At 37.1% G+C, this 19,613-nt stretch overlaps 4 protein-coding genes across 4 annotated transcripts; 2 read left to right on the forward strand and 2 right to left on the reverse strand.

The window, feature by feature from the left end:
* Positions 1 to 4,292: 4,292 nt before the first annotated feature.
* LOC114721893 (protein STRICTOSIDINE SYNTHASE-LIKE 11-like) lies at positions 4,293 to 5,609 on the forward strand. The gene is made up of 3 exons (XM_028907785.1): positions 4,293 to 4,668; positions 4,747 to 5,019; positions 5,089 to 5,609. Exons 1-3 carry the CDS (start codon positions 4,433 to 4,435, stop codon positions 5,570 to 5,572), a joined length of 993 nt encoding a protein of 330 aa, XP_028763618.1. The 5' UTR covers positions 4,293 to 4,432; the 3' UTR covers positions 5,573 to 5,609.
* A 545-nt stretch (positions 5,610 to 6,154) lies between these two features.
* Positions 6,155 to 9,404, reverse strand: LOC114721894 (protein MIS12 homolog). The gene is made up of 7 exons (XM_028907786.1): positions 9,097 to 9,404; positions 8,967 to 9,024; positions 8,628 to 8,747; positions 7,806 to 7,898; positions 7,564 to 7,693; positions 6,548 to 6,685; positions 6,155 to 6,457 (listed from the first exon to the last, which is right to left on the reverse strand). Exons 1-7 carry the CDS (start codon positions 9,321 to 9,323, stop codon positions 6,396 to 6,398), a joined length of 828 nt encoding a protein of 275 aa, XP_028763619.1. The 5' UTR covers positions 9,324 to 9,404; the 3' UTR covers positions 6,155 to 6,395.
* Positions 9,405 to 11,733: 2,329 nt separating this feature from the next.
* On the reverse strand, positions 11,734 to 15,948 carry LOC114721890 (enolase 1, chloroplastic). The gene is made up of 7 exons (XM_028907782.1): positions 15,378 to 15,948; positions 14,463 to 14,770; positions 14,089 to 14,243; positions 13,689 to 14,006; positions 13,281 to 13,427; positions 13,146 to 13,196; positions 11,734 to 12,180 (listed from the first exon to the last, which is right to left on the reverse strand). The coding sequence occupies exons 1-7, from the start codon at positions 15,809 to 15,811 to the stop codon at positions 12,115 to 12,117; spliced, it is 1,479 nt and encodes a 492-aa protein (XP_028763615.1). The 5' UTR covers positions 15,812 to 15,948; the 3' UTR covers positions 11,734 to 12,114.
* Positions 15,949 to 17,781: 1,833 nt separating this feature from the next.
* On the forward strand, positions 17,782 to 18,962 carry LOC114721887 (tetraspanin-11-like). The gene is made up of 2 exons (XM_028907780.1): positions 17,782 to 18,279; positions 18,443 to 18,962. Exons 1-2 carry the CDS (start codon positions 17,782 to 17,784, stop codon positions 18,770 to 18,772), a joined length of 828 nt encoding a protein of 275 aa, XP_028763613.1. The 3' UTR covers positions 18,773 to 18,962.
* The last annotated feature ends 651 nt before the right edge of the window (positions 18,963 to 19,613 follow it).

Consider the following 19,613-nt stretch of genomic DNA (forward strand, 5'->3'; position numbering starts at 1 on the left):
TTATAAAGATCAACACACATTTATTACAAATAACTAACTTAATCAATTTCCTTAATATTCTCAAATAAGTTATCTAACTCTTATATTAAGGGCCGAAAATAAGATTATCTAATTTACTTAACAAAGACACACACATATTCCACATATATTACATTCCATGTTTCAAGCAAAATTAAAACATTTCATAATTCTAATCCTTCGTCTAAATAAAATACTCGTGTTATTTATATCTACACATTTTTTTAATTATTGGAACATCCATAACTTCTGATCAATGTTGTAATGCGCGCATATCACTTACTTAATTGCGCATATATAATTACTTGATACACAGTACTATTATTAGATTACATTTCAGAATTAATTGTCAAAAATCTCATTTTAAAATTTTAAGTTAATATGTGATCTAGCAGCGCACTTTAAAGTTTTCTTTTTTCTTTCGGGCTTCGGCAACTAATCACAATTGTCCCATCTCAAATCATTGTAGGCATCCTCTTCACTATCGGCAAGCTGATGATATTTTATTTTCTTTTTAGTAAGTTTTTACCATCAAATACGTTCATTTTCTAGTCCTGCAGTTATGTATATAAAGTTTTCTGTTTGGAAAAATTATAATTAGATTCCACCCAAGGAATTAAATATAAAAAAATTTCTTGAAATCATGAAATTATTCTGAAATCCTAAAAAACATTTTTGCATTAAATTTTATTTATTTAATTACCAAATTGCTCTTTTTTTTAAAGTTTGCATGACAACTGAAAGAGCAGTCCTTGACAACTTAAAATGCAAGAATTGACAACTATCACGGCGGGTATTGATAACATATTTTCTCAACACATCACAAAATATAATATATGAGTTGTCAATACCCGCTCCAATAGTTATCAAACTTTGCACCTTAAGTTGTTAAACACTGCTATTTTAGTTGTCAATGCAAACTTTAAAAAAAAGTAATTTGGTAATTAAACAAATAAAATTTATTACAATAAGATCTCTTGGGACTTTAAAATAATTCCATGATTTCAAGAGACTTTTTTATATTTAATTCTCTTGGATAGTGCCTAATTGCAATTTTCCCTTTTTTTTAAAATCTTTAAACTCTCTTAAATTATATTATGCACAATTAACTAATGTGATTATCACAGTGCTCGAAATTTATAGGCTTCTTGTAGGCCAATGGGTCCTAATAAAATGAGCATACTATCAAAAGCAAATTAAACACAATAAAAGGAAAAAGGGTCCGCTTAAACCGGAATCCAAGGCTATGTTTGCTAGAGTAGAGGGGAATGAATTTTAGGGAATAAGTTTCAAAAATATGTTTCGTATTTCAATACAAGGTTTGGATAATATTTATAATTAAGAAGCGAAGTAGCATCATACCCTTTTGCTTCTCAAAGAAAAAGACAATTTATGAGTATTTGGGTGAAAACCAAATATAAAATAAATATATGAAAAAATTTGTCTTAATTTATAAAAAAATATTTTTAAAATATATTTTGAATGTTCCCAAACAACCCTTAATGTTTGTTAGGCAGGAGTAGGTGGATGGGATCGGACTTTTGTTGCGAGTTATTGGCTTGGGTCACAATCAACCAATGGTGTTTTTTTTATTTTTTTTGTTTTAAGATTCCACCAAACCAAACTTTGGAGACACGCGGGCCACTTCCGTCCCTGGTTCCCTCCGCCCCCGGAATCTGTTTCATCAGGGAATCTAAATTACCATCTAATCCATCGTCCCAATAAAATTCTGAAAATAGACATTCTATCTCCTTTTTTTTTTTTTAATTGGAACATGCACAGGTTTTAATTTCACTCAATAGTTTGTTTTTTTGCATTTAAACCTGAAATTATAAGTCAATTAAAACCGCAACATTTCATTTACAGAAAAAAAATTTCATGTTACTGAACTACTCCTCCCGTCCTTAATATAGAACTCAATTCTTGAGTTGGTTTTGGTCCTAAATATAAAACCCATTTTTATATTTATCAATTTTTTAAAATTACTCCTATGAATACTCTTTCAACCATGATTAAGTAGAAGAGGGAGATGGAGTATTAAGAAAGATGATTATGGTGTTTTAGGAAAAATGTGTCACTTTTCTTATAATTAACTAATTTACCTAACTTCCTTAATCTAATTAAATTAGTTAAATGAGTCTTATATTAAGTATCGGAGGAGTACAATGTTATTGCTGGGGTCTTTAATGAGAGGGGACATCTATCGACCCTCACAATAACAATTTAACAAAGGAATTAATGCGGGGGAATCGCCGAACTGCATATAGCATAAACGTTTAGAGAATTAAAATTAATATTATATATATACTTCCTCAGTCCTAAACATAAAACTTATTTTATAATATAATTTCTATTACAAAATGAGCACCCGAGGAGTGTGTGTGTGTGTATATATATATATATATATAAAGAGTAAAAGCAGAAAGTGCATGGTACGCAATCGCATGGTAGCATCATGCTAATTCATGGAGAGAAATGCATGATATCCAGGAAAATAAATAACCCAATGAACAGAAGTGTGCTCAGAGTTTCTTTGTTTAAAAGAAAGTGAAACCTCTCCTTAATTATATATTATATGAAATAAATGAAAGCATGACGTTGCATAAAAGATTGGATTGGCTCCTAATGGGATTGCTTTTGGTGATTGGTGAACACATACCACAGGCCAAGGCAGATTGTTCCTACACTAGGCGGTAATGAAGGGCCTCAAAAGTGAAATGAAGAAAGACCAAGTTGAGGGAAAGGGACCACTTGAAGTTTCATTTTCAAAGGCCGGAAGGAATAATGGAAGTTCCACTTCTTAGGCCAGAAAGGGGAAGTTATTACTAGTTGAGATACTAATTTTTTTTTTAAGAGCAGTTTTAATCTCACTATTAACTCCTCAAAAAGTTTGTTAAATAAATATGCATGAAGCATCCTAAAGTATGATGGATGCATCTAAGAAATACTTCAGAATAATAAATAAATTACAAAATACTTTAGAGTATTAGAGGAACTTAAAAAAACACTTTAACCACAAAATGTTGTGTGATTTGACTGTTGATAGATTGAGAAAAAGAGAAAGAGAAGCACCTGAAAATTATATAAACAAGCATCCGATAAAGAAATTAATATCGATTGAATTCCTAAAGTTATGAATACGAAGACACTAATTAGTATTTTGGTTTCTTTCATGTTTTGTGCCGTAACCGGCTCATTGTTGCTGTTTGGTTATGTTGAGGTCACTGGGAAGATGACATGTATGCGTACATGTTTCATTGATAAGGCTTGGATCCCATTCAGTTCTTCGGGTTCTTCTCTCCTACATAGGATTCATTAATAGTAATGAAGATAAAACCATCGTAGATATCAAATTAGTTGCTTCAAGATGTTATCACAACGCATCATTGCTGGTTGAAGCTACTCACAGTTTCATTCTTCGTTTAATTTCATATGCACTGCACCAAACCCCGCATTTTAACTGTTATGATTTACGTGCGTTTTGAAACCCCTTCCCCTTCCCCATAGGCCATGGCTATCAAACCCTGTTGTTTGGAAACACGGGCTTCAGCTTCAGGTCTTGACATTTATGATTTGCTCCTTTTGGGTGGATCAGGCCCAAGTCCATTAACCAGTGGGGCTTCAAATGGGAATAACAAAAACTATGGACTCGTGATTGCGATGTGCCCATTTTGTTTGAAACGAATCCCTGGAAGGCAGAGTCTAGTTTAGTCGGGACACATGAGATTAGAGGCTGAGTGCAACTTCCACTGGGGACCACACATGGATGTTTGAGATGAGTCCCTGGACGCTCTTAAACTCTCAGAAATTTTTGTCTAAATCAGACGTCGTAATTTTATGCGCCCTCTTGTCTTTATTACAAGGACTTGTAACATGTTTTTGTCTAAACCATTAATTTTTTCACAGTAATTCTAACCAATTATAAAATTTCAATTAAGCAGTCTCTTTTGACTAATCATTTTTACTGAGAATAATTCTGTAAATAACTGATTTTATAAATAGGTCTACAATAGGCACCGAAAGAGTATTTCTGTTTGCGTTGGGAAAAGTGATTCTGTTAGCGCATCCCTTTTTTCCCACCGCAGTTGTTTCTTTTTCAAACGTATGATTACACAAAAACTGCCAAGGTCTAAATTTGGATGGATAAGCAAAAAAAAAAAAAAAAAAAAATGGCCAGCAAGAATCTGGAGACCCATGTGATGAGTTGCTCGAACTATAGCTTCAGTCCATCATTTTCACGTTGCAAGCATGCTTGCTTGTTCGTCAAGGAAGCAAAGATCGTAACAAACCTTGAGCGTTTCAGGGTGGTGCGTGACAGTTAAGGGCGAACTCCTCCCATCATTCTCCGGGCCTCTCAATAATTATATACCATCATTTCGTTACTGGTTTACGAAGAAGCTTAGCGTTATAAGTGATGATGGTGAAGACAGGCGTGATTGGGATTTTGGTGCTGCAAATGTGTTGGCAATGGATGGGGAGTGGGGGGCAGAGAATAGTGAGGAGGATGGACCTGCCATCGCCGGTGACAGGTCCGGAGTCGATAGCATTTGACTCCATAGGAGGAGGACCTTATACGGGCGGATCTGACGGCAGAATCTTCAAGTTCGAAAATGGGGCCTTTGTTGAATTTGCTTACACTTCCCCGATCAGGTACTCGTCTGTGTCTTGCTGTTGGGAATTAGATTGGTTAGTTTGATTGGTGAGTACTGAAATGAAATGGTAATGCAGGAATAAAACCTTGTGTGATGGAATAGCGGGCTTCTCAGCACTGCAAGAAACATGCGGGAGGCCCTTGGGATTGGGGTTTCATGAGGGGACGCAGGAATGGTACGTAGCGGATGCGTATCAGGGCCTCGTCAAGGTGCCTTCCTTTGGAGGCCGCCCCACGCAAGTCGTCACCTCTGTACAATGCCGTCCTTTCCGCTTCCTGGATGCTCTCGACATTGATCCTTCCACTGGCATTGTTTATTTCACTGAAGCCAGCTCTCGATACCAGCTCAAGTAAGTAACCCCTCTTTGTTATTTTGACACAAAAGTCAATGAATAAATGTGGTACCGTCATTTGTACAGGGACATGCAGGCTCTGCTCTCCAGCGGTGACAGTTCAGGAAGCCTGCTCAGTTATGATCCTCGAACCGGACAAACCAAGGTTTTGCTGGGGAATCTGGCTCTGCCAGGCGGAGTGGCCGTGAGCAGAGATAGTTCATTCTTGCTGGTCACTGAGTTCTTGGCCAACAGAGTTCAGAGGTTCTGGCTCACAGGTCCCGGGCAAAATAGGTCTGAACTTTTCCTGCAGCTTGCGGGCAGGCCCGATAATATCAAGAGGAATTCCGGAGGCGAGTTCTGGATCGCAGTGAACACTCCTCTCGGGCCGCCCACGACAACTGCCTTTTTGCCTCTTGCAGTCAGAGTGAATGCGGCTGGTTTTATTTTGCAGATTGTACCTCTCACCCAAATATATGGCAATCAAGAAGTCAGCGAAGTCCAGGAGCATAATGGGGCACTCTATTCCGGCTCCCTTCTTGCTCCTTATGCTGCTATTTTCAGTCCCTAGTGTTCCGAACTCACAGCTGCATTGATCGAAATTCGTATAATTAAAGAATTTATGACATATGCTTGCTTAGCGCTTACCCGTAGTGGCTCAAGGCCTTCCATTAAAACAGACTTCATTCCGATAACCGATGCTTCATATAACAAATCATCCCTTTAACTGCGCAATGAGTCCGCATTCATGCGTCATGCCCTCGCAAATGAAGAACCTCTCGAGTTGATTTGGACATCAAAAAAAAATTCACAGAAGCAACTCTAGCACATCGAACCATGCAAATATGATAGTCCTAGTTGATTAGCGTTTGCTGAAGCCATCCTAAAATAGTTGTGTTGCTTTCATCCGATGGAGTCATGGAGCCATAGCGAATCAAATGCATACATCCCATTAAAAATTATTGCCACAGGCACCTAACTAAAATTAAGCTCCTTCAAGATGAAGGGGTATTTTTGGACATCTGGACTTCTACAGAAGTAGGCATTCCAATTTGCTAGGACCAGTCGGTTAAATGCTTAAGCAATGAGAAGTAGCGGAGTTGATCAGTTTGAGAAGCTACGAATGATGGTTCATTGAAGCAGTTCTCGGCAATACTCGAAGTAGCCCTTCACCTTACTATTCCTTGTATTGACTAAAGCATTCTCACTTATGGAGCAGGACATTGATAACAATATTCACAACATCTATGGTTCATCTAATGAACTTCAGTTTAGAGTAATAAGTAGCTTAACACTACAAGTGGGAAATAAGTCTAAAGGAAAGGCGAATAGCAAAAAGAAACAATAAAAGGTTTCTACATGATTTGTCCGTGTTCTCGTCCACTGTGAGTCTTTCAGACGCCCTTCATAACAGTAAAAAATTCTTGAAGGTCTTCAAACTTCACGTTTGCGAGGCCTGTGAAACCGTATGATTATATCAGAAATATTGAATTTTACTTGCTTTAGTTCATTCAAATTGCAGTGGGTTGAACAATATTATGCATACCCTTTGCATAATCTGTTGCAGATAGATCCTTTTTTCGTTTGTAAATTCCGCTCGTATTCATTTGTTCAGTCTGTTCGGTCATGCTACTCTTCAGGTTTCCCAGCTTTGTTCCAAGTTCTGAGGCGGTTGTCACAATCTCTAAAAGAAACAACAATCTATTTAAAGATCTGTCCAGTTCAAAATTTTTACACATATAGTAACTATGACTGAACAATTTTGAGTAGAAAATATTAAATTTCTTTCCTCCGTTCTTAGAAAACGTAAATGCAGGAAACTCAAAACTTTTAGGGTAAATTTGGTTGGTCCCAGGAGGAGAGTGCACGCAAAGCAAGGCAATTTTTATGCAATGCATATTATAGTTATCGTTATTCAACATTCTCTTTCCACTTCTAATATTCTTATATAAAAACTCAAGAATTATTTATCATAATATTCTTGTTCTTTTCCCCTTTCCATTCCAAAAATCATATGAGTCAATATGCCCTTGCATGTAAAAGAAATATAAGCTATAAGGATTAAGGGAACAAAAAATGTACCATTTTGAAGTCGCATTATTCGCCAAAATGTTTCAAGTTTTGCAATTGAAAGGGGGAGAAAAAAGCCCCTTCATGGTGATTTAATTAGAAAATGAATCCATTGAAACATTGAGTCAACCCACTGCATTCCAAGAATTTAGTGCCCTTCGTCAAACTAAACGAAATAAGCAATATGCAAGCATTTCAATCATGGAAAAAATTGATATGTGGTTTTCAATCAAAACATAACAAATGTATGGTTCTCCACATGATAACATGAGAGATGTAAGATTTTCTAAACAACTATATGATTTTCCATTTAATAAGAAAGCTAAAATGAACTACATATAAGCCTAATATTTTGAATATTGGTGCACCAAGAGCAAAATGGAGTGGCATCTGATTAAAATGAAAAGCATACAGTTTGCATCAGAATTCTTTTCCAGTGCTATAGGTCTAAAAACATGAAAATAAATTTGACGAAAGAAGCTCTTTAGTTACCCTGAAATAACTCATGGACAGAGTTTTGATCATGTAACGGTAATGTTTCACTGATTAATCCACTATTAAAAGTAGACCGTCTTTCTAATTCTTGAACTTCTTGATTCAACAATTCAGACGTCTTACGAACCTGGAATATGTTAGCATTGAAACAAATCAAATTGAGAAGCCGAAAAAATTAAAATCATCTGTCCATGTGAACGAATTACTTATTATGCAGTTGCACGCTGCATTTTTAATACCTCAGTTAGCTTCTTTCTCAGGGAATCTAATTGCGCCTCTATCTCTGGATCAAAAGGAGATCTACAGACGGAGCCATCCTCAATTGAATTGCCCTGGAAATGCATCTTGAAAAACTATTATAAAAAGAACTAAAATACAGAAGCAGTATTGGGGGGGGGGGTTCAGAGACACAACACCAAATACTAAGAGGTATTGGTAGGAGGGAAGCAAAATCTTTCCTTTACGATACTCTATTTACTATGTGCAACGGTGTTCTTTTTGTTTTTTGTTTTTTGTTTTATTTAATTCACAGGCTTAAAAAAACATTCCAAACTACGAAATCATGGTTTCAATTTCTATTTCGCTTACCAAAGGGCCTAAAATGAATTTTCTCTGCCACGGTGCACCTCCATTTCTAGTCATGGTTGTGGCCTAACATAGATGTATGTTTCTCTTATAAAAAATGCCGTGTACACTACATACACATATTATCAGTCACTTGAGCAAGTGTTATCACAATTGGTGCCCAACATGGTAAATGCTACTTTATATACTTCCTATATACACGGAAGATCTTAAAATTAATATATCAGTCTTGTAATACGGGCATGATCCTAGAAAATGTTAGATTAAAATTCAAAACGCAAATAACAAAGTCAACATGGTCTGTGAAGGGAGCAAATATGATCTATAGATGTTAACCTGATGTTGTAGCCCAAAAAATGCTACAAAAATGGTAACAGTAACATGTTAGGTAAAGCAGGTAAATAAAAAGTATAGCAAAACAAATTTTTTGTCACGGTTCTCTACAACCAATTTTACCATCATGAAAGAGGACCTACACTCTTTTGCATGACAAAACTTTGGGGAACAGAAAAACAGTGACGAAGGCAGTATTTCTCCCAGATAGCCAGTCTCTTGTCCAAAACTGCTTGAATCACACTGCGGATGCAATCAACACCCTGAAACAAATCAAAGGGGCAAAAGAATCAAATATGTAACGGAACAATTATCACGCGCATCAGTTCCAAGTAAATCTTTCTGCGGACTCGCATTATAGTCCTAATTATAATCAGTACAGTTGTTCAATTAAGATTAAAAAAAAAAATCGTCAGCAGAGAACGAAGATAGAACGAAATCCATGCACAACATTTTGCTTCCTGGTGCATGATGGGACTGACCTTTCTCAGATCTTGGGATCTTTCCGAACCTTCAGGGTTGAGCTTCGCCGAAGCTTCTCTGCAGGACATGAGTTGAAAGACAGAATTTCCAACACCATGTTTCGAACAAAAGAACTGAGAAGATACTTACTGGTAGAAGAAATCGAAAGCATCATCGACAACATCGTCGACCGTGTTGAGGACTTCGTTGACAAAGAGTTGTGGGTTGAGATTAAGGGTATCGAAAATGGCCTCACTTTCACTGCCTTCCATCCCTACGGAGACACTATCGCAGCAGAGAGAAGGAACAAGAGTGGAGGATTTCCCGCCAAATTGGCTCGGGGGGCCGCTCGAATATTTGAAAACGAGAAGGGCCATGTCCAATTAAAATAGGGTTCGGCTTGCCTGAAACGATACCTGCAGCTCCTCTGTGTTTTAGAAATCCTGGCCGTCGGCGTGATCAACACATGAGAAGAAGCCACGTCACCTTCATAACTTTTTTTTGGGGGACTAAGAAGGCAAGCTAAAGGTCGAAGGAAAGAGAGAAGAAAAAAAGCAGCGAACTACGCAGAGGCTCTATTCTCATCGGTAAATCAAATGGAGTTGACTCACTGCTAAAATTTGCAGATCCATATTATTGGCGTGAGCGTTCCTGGCAAGGCAGTCAGCGCATTTCAGAGCTTCCCGACACACGTGTTATCTCCGGATGCCATATCTCAGTGATGAGAGATCCAACCTCCATAACTTCTTTACTCAACGGCTGCATAGTTCCACAGTCATGCAGCATGGCAACTGTAAAGCTTCCACGGAGTCTCTTGTGTAAACCTTTAACTTCAAGTTGTTTGGTGTTGCTTCAGCTCCAAAAAAAAAAAAAGTTGCTTGGTGTTGCCGCCGATGATATTTTCTTTTTTTAACCAAAGAATGCCGACGATATATTTATGGTATGAAAATCTGTTATTTATTAGCGCTCACTTACAAAACACTTTCTAGAAGGCATTTGTCATCGTTTTTATAAAATATTGAAACATAATGTATAAATCGCTCCTAGAAAAATAATTTAGCCCAAAATATAAATAACTTTTTAGGAGTAATTAATATTTATTTGTTAATTTTATCCCTACAATAAATATTTAAATGTAACTTTTTTTTTAATCTTTTTTCTACACAACCTCATCTCATTTAATATGAGTAATGTTAAAAAAAATCAATTTGAGATATTTGATAAGTTAACTGCCATTAAAGCCATTTTTCAATTATAATGAATTAATTAAAGTGATTGTGTTGTAAACCAAGGGGCATACTCTTTCCGTCCCTAATTATAAGATTCTCTTTTTTTGAATGGATTTATTCCCTTTTATAAGGTTTCCTTTGAGTTTGTCTGACATTTAATGTATTGTTACCTATTTACTCTTAATAAATTTCATATATTATATTCTCTCTATTTATCTCACTATTACTTTTTTATATTTATTAGGGGTATATTTGGAAAAAAAACTTATATTTATTACATATTAATTGCTTTTAACTAATTTTAACTGTTTTCTTAAAAAGCGTAATTTGGCCAAAAGGTTCTTATAATTAGGGACGGGGTAATATTTAAAAAGGTCCTAAAAAAGTAAAAATTAATAGGATGTTGAAATTTAGTGTAGTTAATAAGAAAGAATAATGTTAAAACTTAATTAAATTTTATACAGAGAATCCAAAAAAAAATATTTATAAGACAGAGAGAGAAAATATTTTTTGATCATATTTATAGGGTACTGAGAGAAATTTTTTGTATGGATATACAATTTTACCTTTGATTGATTATTATGTTGATTTTGTTTATATAAGGTACAATATATATTAAATAGGGATCAGTTCGAAAGTTGTGAAATTTTAAATTAAAGTTAATAAAATTTAAAGTTTTTCTTAGTTTGTATAAAATATATTAGAAATGATTTATAAATAGGATTAAAAAGATAAATCATTAAGTAAAAAACTACTCGAGAATGTAAGAAATCAATTTCTTTGTTCCCTTTCCCCTCTTTCCCGACTGTAAGCTTCGCGTCTGTACTTCCCAAAAAATATAAACGGAAGTATAATATTTTATTTAACATTTCTATGATATAATTAGGTGGACAATAACCAAAAAAGAGGCTAAAATTTTGTAAATATCAATCAAGGAATGTCAACAAAAATTTGTTGTCATTTGCAGATCCTGTCAATATCAAATAAAATTATGTTATCAAATCTGATTTGAGATTTATAATTTCCAACTTCTTTTTCTGTCATTGTACTTAGGTAGTGTTTGGATAAAAACCAAACCATGGTTTCAGAAGTGCTTTTACGAATTACGAAGTAAATATGTGGAGGAGGTTACCTCGTTTTACGGAAAAGTGCTTCTGAAACCACGGTTTTGGAACACCCAAGCAGAACCTTAATTAGATTGGCTAGAAGGAATATATTAAGTAAATTTATTTATTTTGGAGAACTAACTTCACTTTGACCAAATATACTGCTTACCCAGTTAAAAATAATACTACCTCCTGTCCTAATTATAAAACCTTATTTATAGTAATATAAGAACTCGTTTTAACTTTTATTTTGATATTAAAGATAAAATCATAATTCATTTTGTCTCTTATATTTACTTTTTTTTTTTTCAAAGATAATTTTTGTAATAATAATAGTTCTAGCTAACACATTTCATTAGTAAAGATATTTAAAAAAAGACTATCCATTTATTACAAATAGCTCACTTAATTAATTTTTTTAATTTATCTAAATTAGTTAACTAATTCTTATATTAACTCAGGATCAAGCTTATTCTTCGATCAAAGAAATACATAGAAGCATAAAATAGAAGCTACAAACAAAGCGTTTTAAGAAGGACGGGAAAATGTTACCGCTATTCAAACTTGGGAAATGTGAACCATGGACCATGGTGGAATTACACCTGATAATTACCATACGGTCCAGCAGTAGTTGCAAGCAAAACTTATTCACTTTGGTTAAAAAAGCGCATTCTAATTCATCAACTTGATGTCTTGAATACTTTTGAAGGTTATCCGCAAAAACCAAATACTTTGGGTTTTCTCCGCTACCCTTTGTTCTTCAGTTGAATTATTTGACAGCAACGATTGTGACCAATAATTCTACTAGAACAGGAAGTTACTGCTCTTCCACCCTAAGGCGATCTGAAAGCTTCCCCGGCATAACGCACACTTCCGAGTTCCTCCTCAATGCGAAGAAGCTGCAATAAAATTCAAAGCATAAATTAAGGGCAATGTCAAAATGCTAAGTGCTAACCTTTTGTATTATATTCAGCAACTGAAACATGCAAAAAGAAGTTCGTGCATGCTATCTGATCATGTGGTTTCATACGGCCCAGACTGTTGCGTTTTGACTTCTGACTTCAGAGAGAATAATCAAATTGATTGTAACGACAAGTAGTTACTTGTACAAGTAGTCTGATAGCTAGAAAATTTATTATAGGGAACCAAGGAAAAACAAGAGGGTAGAAGAGCAAATACTTCTGGTTCTGTTGTTCGTCCCACGGATCCCAATAGTGTGAGGAAGAGTAAAAGCTAGACTAATGATGTTTTGGGGGCTGCCTTAGGGTGTAGCTCGTGTTGGAAGTGGCGTTCCTTTTTGGATTTTTAGTGGCAGGTACTGAGCATGACGATAAGACTGGCCTCTCGAACGACAATAGTGTGCATTGGTTGCTCACCAGTGTTGTGTATTTTGTTAAGGTTGCTAGCTGTATAGACTGTACTGAGGAGTGAGGAAAAGGGTTTTGGCCAGAATCAGTGAGAATCCTTTCTTAACACGGGTTCGGTTCCTTTTGACATTTAATATGAAGAACCTCGATATTTCCCCCTTATTTACTGTCGGAGACTTGTAGTACAATTTTTCTGTTTTCTGGTGGTTGTTTATTTCAGCAGGTTATAACATAGTCACATAAAAATTCAGAGAAATTTCTTCCGACTATCCATATTAACACTTGACTTCCTTGTTCTGCTTCTACTTCGAAATTGATCATGTTAGCCCCAAGCACCAGTACTTACTGCAGCCACCTTTCTTTCAGGAAGAATCTGACAATTCTCAGAAGGTTTTTAATTTGGTACAGCATTTGATGTATTCTGTCATGCCAATGATGCCATAGACAGTCCAAAACCCCGAAGCACAGAGGAAGAAGCAAAACATGATTTCAATTACCTGATTATACTTTGCTAATCGCTCACTTCGACAAGGGGCTCCAGTCTTGATCTGAAAGAGAAAACTTGGATAATCAACACCAAAGCAACAGCATCATGAAACACTTTAGATTTCAAAAGATTCTGGGTAGGAAACCTGTCCACTAGCCAAACCAACAGAGAGATCAGCTATGAAGTTATCCTCAGTTTCACCACTTCGGTGACTAACCATGACACCCCAACCTGCTGCCTTCGAATCAAGAGCAGCCTCAATGGATTCAGTCACTGAGCCAATCTGATTGACCTGCAGCCAAAAAACATAGAATACAATAAGCAAATTGAAGCATTCAAAGACATGTCTCCATCTAGTTCTGCCACATGGACCTTGCTGTATCAGTTTGGATTATTAGACAGCAGATTAATAAAACTAATCTAAGACCAAGCTGTGGAGAGGATTGGGGTTGAAAATTGTAAAAACAGGCAAGAAACTTCAAGCAAAAACTGTAACACGTGCATATAAAAGCATTTTGGAACCAAAAGAGAAAAATCCTACAGGTATCCTCACCTTCAGAAGCAAACCATTGCATGCCTTCTTCTGGATGGCTTCAGATATTCTCTTTGGATTTGTAACTAATAAATCATCTCCTACAAGTTGAATATCAACTGAAGACAATAATGAAGCCCATGATCCCCAATCATCTTGGTCAAATGGATCCTCGATTGACACAATGGGAAACTCTTTCACGAAGTCCTTGTATAGTTCACAAAGACTCTGGGCAGAATGAACATGAGCTCCATCATTCGGCTGTTTTTTAAAATTCAGATCATACTTGCCATCCTTAGTGTAAAACTCCGAGGCAGCAACATCCATACCAATTTTGATCTGGTATCATTGTATTCATTTCTTAGTTAATCAAGTGAATACTCAAATTATAGAAACAGAATGAAATTAAAGCAACGCCTACCTTGCCAGTATATCCAGCCTTCTCAATGGCATCCATAAGTAAAACCAGTCCCTCCCTGTTATCCTGAACATTGGGAGCAAATCCTCCTTCATCTCCCACATTACAAGCATCTTGCCCATATTTTGCCTTGATTATTCCCTTTAAAACATGATAAACTGTAACCCACGGGATAAATTAGAAGAAATCAATAGTCATAGGTCATGAATTCAAGTAATCATGAAACACGTAACTATACAGTAAAATAGGCCATCAGAATAGAAGTTTGCACCAATATGTGCAGAAAAATAGCATCAAATGCATCCAGTTCAATGCCATAAAGACAAAGCACACATCTAAGAAACGTAGTAGCAGCCATAAAGATCTAGGTTCCTAACCTTCACTACCCATGCGAAGGGCTTCAGCAAATGAAGTTGCACCGACTGGTAGAATCATAAATTCTTGCATAGCAAGGTTGTTTCCAGCATGACTGCCGCCATTTATGACATTAAAAGCTGGGACTGGCATGACAAGTTCCTTAGTTTCAGAAATCTCCTGGATGTGCTTGTACAAGGGAACTCCTTTTGCTCCTGCACCAGCTCTACACACACTCAGCGAAACTCCCAATATTGCATTAGCCCCGAGTTTAGACTTGTTAGGAGTTCCATCCATTTCCAGCATGATAGCATCCACATCAGCTTGATTCCTTGTAGAACATAAACAGAAACGTCAAGCTTTACAGCATATATGCAGATCATACTTGCATCTGCGGTGTATGTCAGCAAGAACCCCCCCCCCCCCACAAAAAAAAAAAAAGACTGAGTCAAAAGATTTATTTATGGATCGGTTGTTCATTTCTACATTAATAAACAGTAAAGTATTACTTTATGGAACAGCCAACCATCGCATTGTAAAATTAGGATAGGTTCTGTCCAGTATCTATGATCACTGGGGCCACCTAAAAAGATTTAGGAAACTTGTTCTAGCTCAAAATTATTCCAACCATCTAATATGGATTCGATTTTATGGATAATGGCGCTTCTGGAGCCTCTCATACACAGCTACGCCACGAAATTAGTCTTCCAAGTTGCAATACATGCAAACAAATAAACAAAACACACATAAAATATTTCCAAGTTCCAGTTATCTAACCGAATCTCTACTCGAACCATTTGATCGACAGATCAATGTCACATGCAACTTATCCAAGCTAACAACATTAATGCAACTTCCCAAACAAGAACAAAAGGAACTGAAATTTATCAAAGAAGTTTCGTCAATGTTCACGGCATCATATCAGAATCCAACTTTACCTAACATCCACACCAAGAAGTTTGGGGCCCAACACTTCATTGATGTTCTTAACGGCATTGAGAACACCTTTACCTCCATAAACACTTTTATCGCCATCCCTGAGCTCCAGAGCCTCATAAATACCAGTGGAGGCGCCACTTGGGACAGCAGATCGGTAAAGCTGGTCAGTGACAAGGTCAACCTCGACGGTGGGGTTCCCTCTGCTGTCAATAATCTGCCTAGCCTTGACAGACTTCACCGTGCTTTGCCTGGATACCTTGACTTCGGAAGACGGCGATGCAACGGTGGCAGAGCTCCGAACGACGACGGTGCTCGATTTGAGAGGCGTGGGAAACGAGAGGGAGGCGGGGGATTGAGACTTGGATAGGGGGGAAGAGGAGATGAAGGGGCTTTTGAGGAGAGATTTGGTGGGTTGTGGAGCTAAAGAGGCCATTTGTTATTTGACTGTGAATCAAATGAAGGGACAGAAAAGGAAGGAGAAAGGCTTGGGCATATAAGAAGGTGGGGAAGCGTGGGAAAGTCCGTCGAGGGGCGACAAAAGCCGGGGGCCTCCTTCTGAATGGCCTTTCGAATAAGAATAAATAACAAAAATGCGGCCTTTTGGAGTGGTGGTTGGAGTTGGCGGCGTTAGGAGGTAGGAGTCCAACAGCTCCGAGAAAGACATGAGCTGGGAATTGGGAGGAACAACAGGGCGCTGGCTGGGTAGGTGGCTGCATGCGCGGCTCGCTTGCGCTTTGTTTTGCATCTAATTATCATCTTTGACTTGAGCTATTAAAAAACTTATTACCAGTCTCTTGGAAAAAATTATTACAACGGGATTTCTTTCCTAAAAACTATGCAATTTTTCATATTATATTGAAAATTGACAGATAAGTGTGGAAGTTAGTTCCCAATTTTTTAGTTAAAAGTTAAATTTAAATTTGCAAATGTTAAAGAGATTATGCACAATTAATTCAAATTTCATGAGAATTTTATATAATAATAATAACCAGAAACATCTCCCGTGAAACATGAAGATGAAGATGTCATATTGTTCAGGATTAATGCAATATTTGTTCCATTAAATTTATTCTTATTTTAGTTTTGATTCCTTAAATTTCAATTCATAGGTTTTGGTTTCTTAAGTTCATTTTGATCTAAAAATTGGTCCTTATAATTTAATAAAAATCTAGATCATTCATTTTACCCATTGAAGAACTAAAACTTCTGATTTGAAACTTAAAAGACTAAAACAAAAATAAAGATAAACTCAAAAAAGCAAAAATTATATTAACTCTTAGTTTGCTTAATCTACTATGCAAGATTATAAATGTAATTAATATTATTCAATGCTTTTTTTTAAGACGACGTGAACTGGATATCAAAGTAGATAGATTATAAACAATTGTACATTATATGATACAAAGGATGACAGGTAAATTGGACTCGTTTAATAGTGATGTTGCGTGCAAATTTTATACTAGTAGCGGGCTGCACGAATAAGGCTACTAAAAATGTATAATTTAGGCAAAAAAGTACTGAAATCCTATTATAAAATGTACCGGTCTCACTTTAAAATGTATCTGTTTTGAATTTGAACTAAACTATATATTTTTAAAAAAAGTTAGTGACAAAAAAGGGGGGCTTTGCCGCCACCTGGCCAGGGGCATTCCTATCACCTGTGATTGTAATTTCGTTCTTCCAAATTCAGCCAAATGCATGGGTCATTCTTTGGAATTTCAAAAATGTATAATGGATAGTATATGATTTTAGTGAATGAATGCGTCGAGAGGATCTGTAATGGGGACTTGTACGACCGCGAACAACTGATTGTCTGAAAGACGACAGAAGATGAAAAAATGTGGAATGTTTAGAGATGCTTGGTTTTCGCATGAATTGAATTGAATGCGTATTGCAGTTTAACAAAACAAGACTGAGTCTTACAAAAAATGACATCCACATATAGGAATCCCCTCACAGAGACATCTTAAACATGCTACTAAATTTAGTGTTCATCGTTACATAACTCCATTCCCATCACCCTTCCGCTGGCTCTGCCAGTACCTGCCTCATCACTGATCCCTTCCATATTATTAATTAAATAAATTAACACACACCCAAACGCCTCCTGACTAATACAGTGTATATATGTTGTTGTTTAATTAATTTGGTTAGGAGATTGAGATCCTGAGTTTTGGTTTCGAGTTAATTCCTCATGGAGGAAGAAAACCATCCTCATAACTCCTGCGCAAATATCACGGACGTGCGTGTGCCCATCAAGTAACGGTCATTCCACAAAAACTGCCAATTCCAAATTATAATTTCCCTCCCAACTCTCCTTATCAAACTGACAGTTACGATTCCCCACTCCCACACCCTTCGTTCTCTCTTCCCGTTCTCCCCAGTTCCCTCCCTCGCCCCGCCATGTTTCGCGTCAGCAACACCCTCCTCGGCGTCGTCAACTCACTCACTCTCCTCCTCGGTCTCGTCGCCCTCGGCTTCTCCCTCTTCATCCACGTCCGTGGCGCCGAAGCCTCCGATTGCCAGAAGATTCTGCAATTGCCGCTGTTGTTCGGCGGCATTTTCATCGCGGTCGTCTCCTTGCTGGGCATCGCGGGTTCTTTCTGCGGCCTCAATCTCCTTCTGTACGTCTACTTGTTCGTGACGTTCCTCCTGATTATAGGGCTCATCTTGTTCACCGTCTTCGTGCTGTTGATAACCAACCAGAAGGTGGGACAGACGGTGTCGGGAAAAGGCTATAGGGAGTATAAGACGTGGGATTTCCACAACTATTTGCAGCGGTATGTGCTGAACGACAAGAATTGGGCTGAGATCAAGAGTTGCTTGATGGACACCCACGTGTGCAGTAATCTCGCCGTGGACGGCAACTCCCTCCTCTACAAACAACTCACGACGACGCAGGTTATATACTTTTTGCTGTTAATGACTTGTGTGAATCAATAATCAATAAATATATCTATATATGTGAGTGTACATAAATAAAAAGAACAAAGAAACCGAGATTATTGAATTGGGCAAGGGAACTGATTAAAGCACGGTAAAAATGCACGGATGTGTGTTGCAGACGGGGTGCTGTAAGCCGCCGGCGGCGTGCGGGTTCACGATGATAAACGCAACGTACTGGGAGGCGCCGAAGACGGGGGCGGGAGGGAACGACACGGACTGTAAGACGTGGAGCAACGAAGAAGACAGGCTGTGCTACGAGTGCAATTCATGCAAAGGAGGAGTGTTGGCCAACATAAGGAAGCAATGGAGACGAGTAGCCATAATCAACACGTGCGTGCTGCTGCTGCTCATCGTCATCTACTTCTTGGGCTGCTGCGCCATCACCAACAATCGCTCCGATAGGCATCGCTCCTCCAAGTACCTCTCAAGATCCCCCAACGCCGCCTGACGCCTCTCGTCTATGCTCTTTAATTTGCCCTTTTCTTGTTCTTACTATATGCATACATATACGTATCTTCTTAGGTGCAGCTAGCTAGAAGTTAAGTGTCAATCTTTAGGACTAATTATATCTGTGTTGTGTTTTCACTTTTCATTTCATACATGGGACTCGTTTCAGTTGTTTCGAATTCACATAACATGCCCTGACTCCTGTGTTCTTGTAGTGCACATATCTCACCAAATAATACGGATCTCTGTTATACATGTACACATTGATATTGATGTGGCGTGACTGGAGACATGTCAACAGATATTATTTATATATATATATATATTAATTACACTACAAAAAGTTATTATATTTAGGACTTGAAGAGTATATACACACACATGTAACTATAAACAAATTCAAATTGTGAATACGCGCGCGGTTCCTTGTCAAAACATAATAGTTTGATATGAATGCATGGCTGCATAAATTGCTATATTTAATTAAATATCAATGCGTGTTTCTTTCCATGCACATGAACTCTTAAAACTGCTTCATGTAAAAAGAGGAAGGATTGTCGTTCGTATCGCATGTGCTCTCACTGATCTGTTGACTATACGCAGTTTCACTCTTCATTAAATAAAAACGAAATATTTTATCCCTGGTGTATATACCTTTTTTTTTCCAAATATGCACACGAATAAGTTGTTTCTATTTTCATATAAACTAGTTGTTATTTAGAGTTTCTGATCACTAAAGACGTATTAGGAATTGGAAGGACAAAAAAATACATTTTTATTTTCGTTGCTATAGTTATTTATACTGGAAGATAAAAAGACAGTCATTTTTCATTGTTACAGTT

Source organism: Neltuma alba, unplaced genomic scaffold (assembly GCF_004799145.2).
Source record: "Neltuma alba isolate B1F8T4 unplaced genomic scaffold, ASM479914v2 tig00012074_pilon, whole genome shotgun sequence".
Taxonomy (NCBI): Eukaryota; Viridiplantae; Streptophyta; class Magnoliopsida; order Fabales; family Fabaceae; genus Neltuma; species Neltuma alba.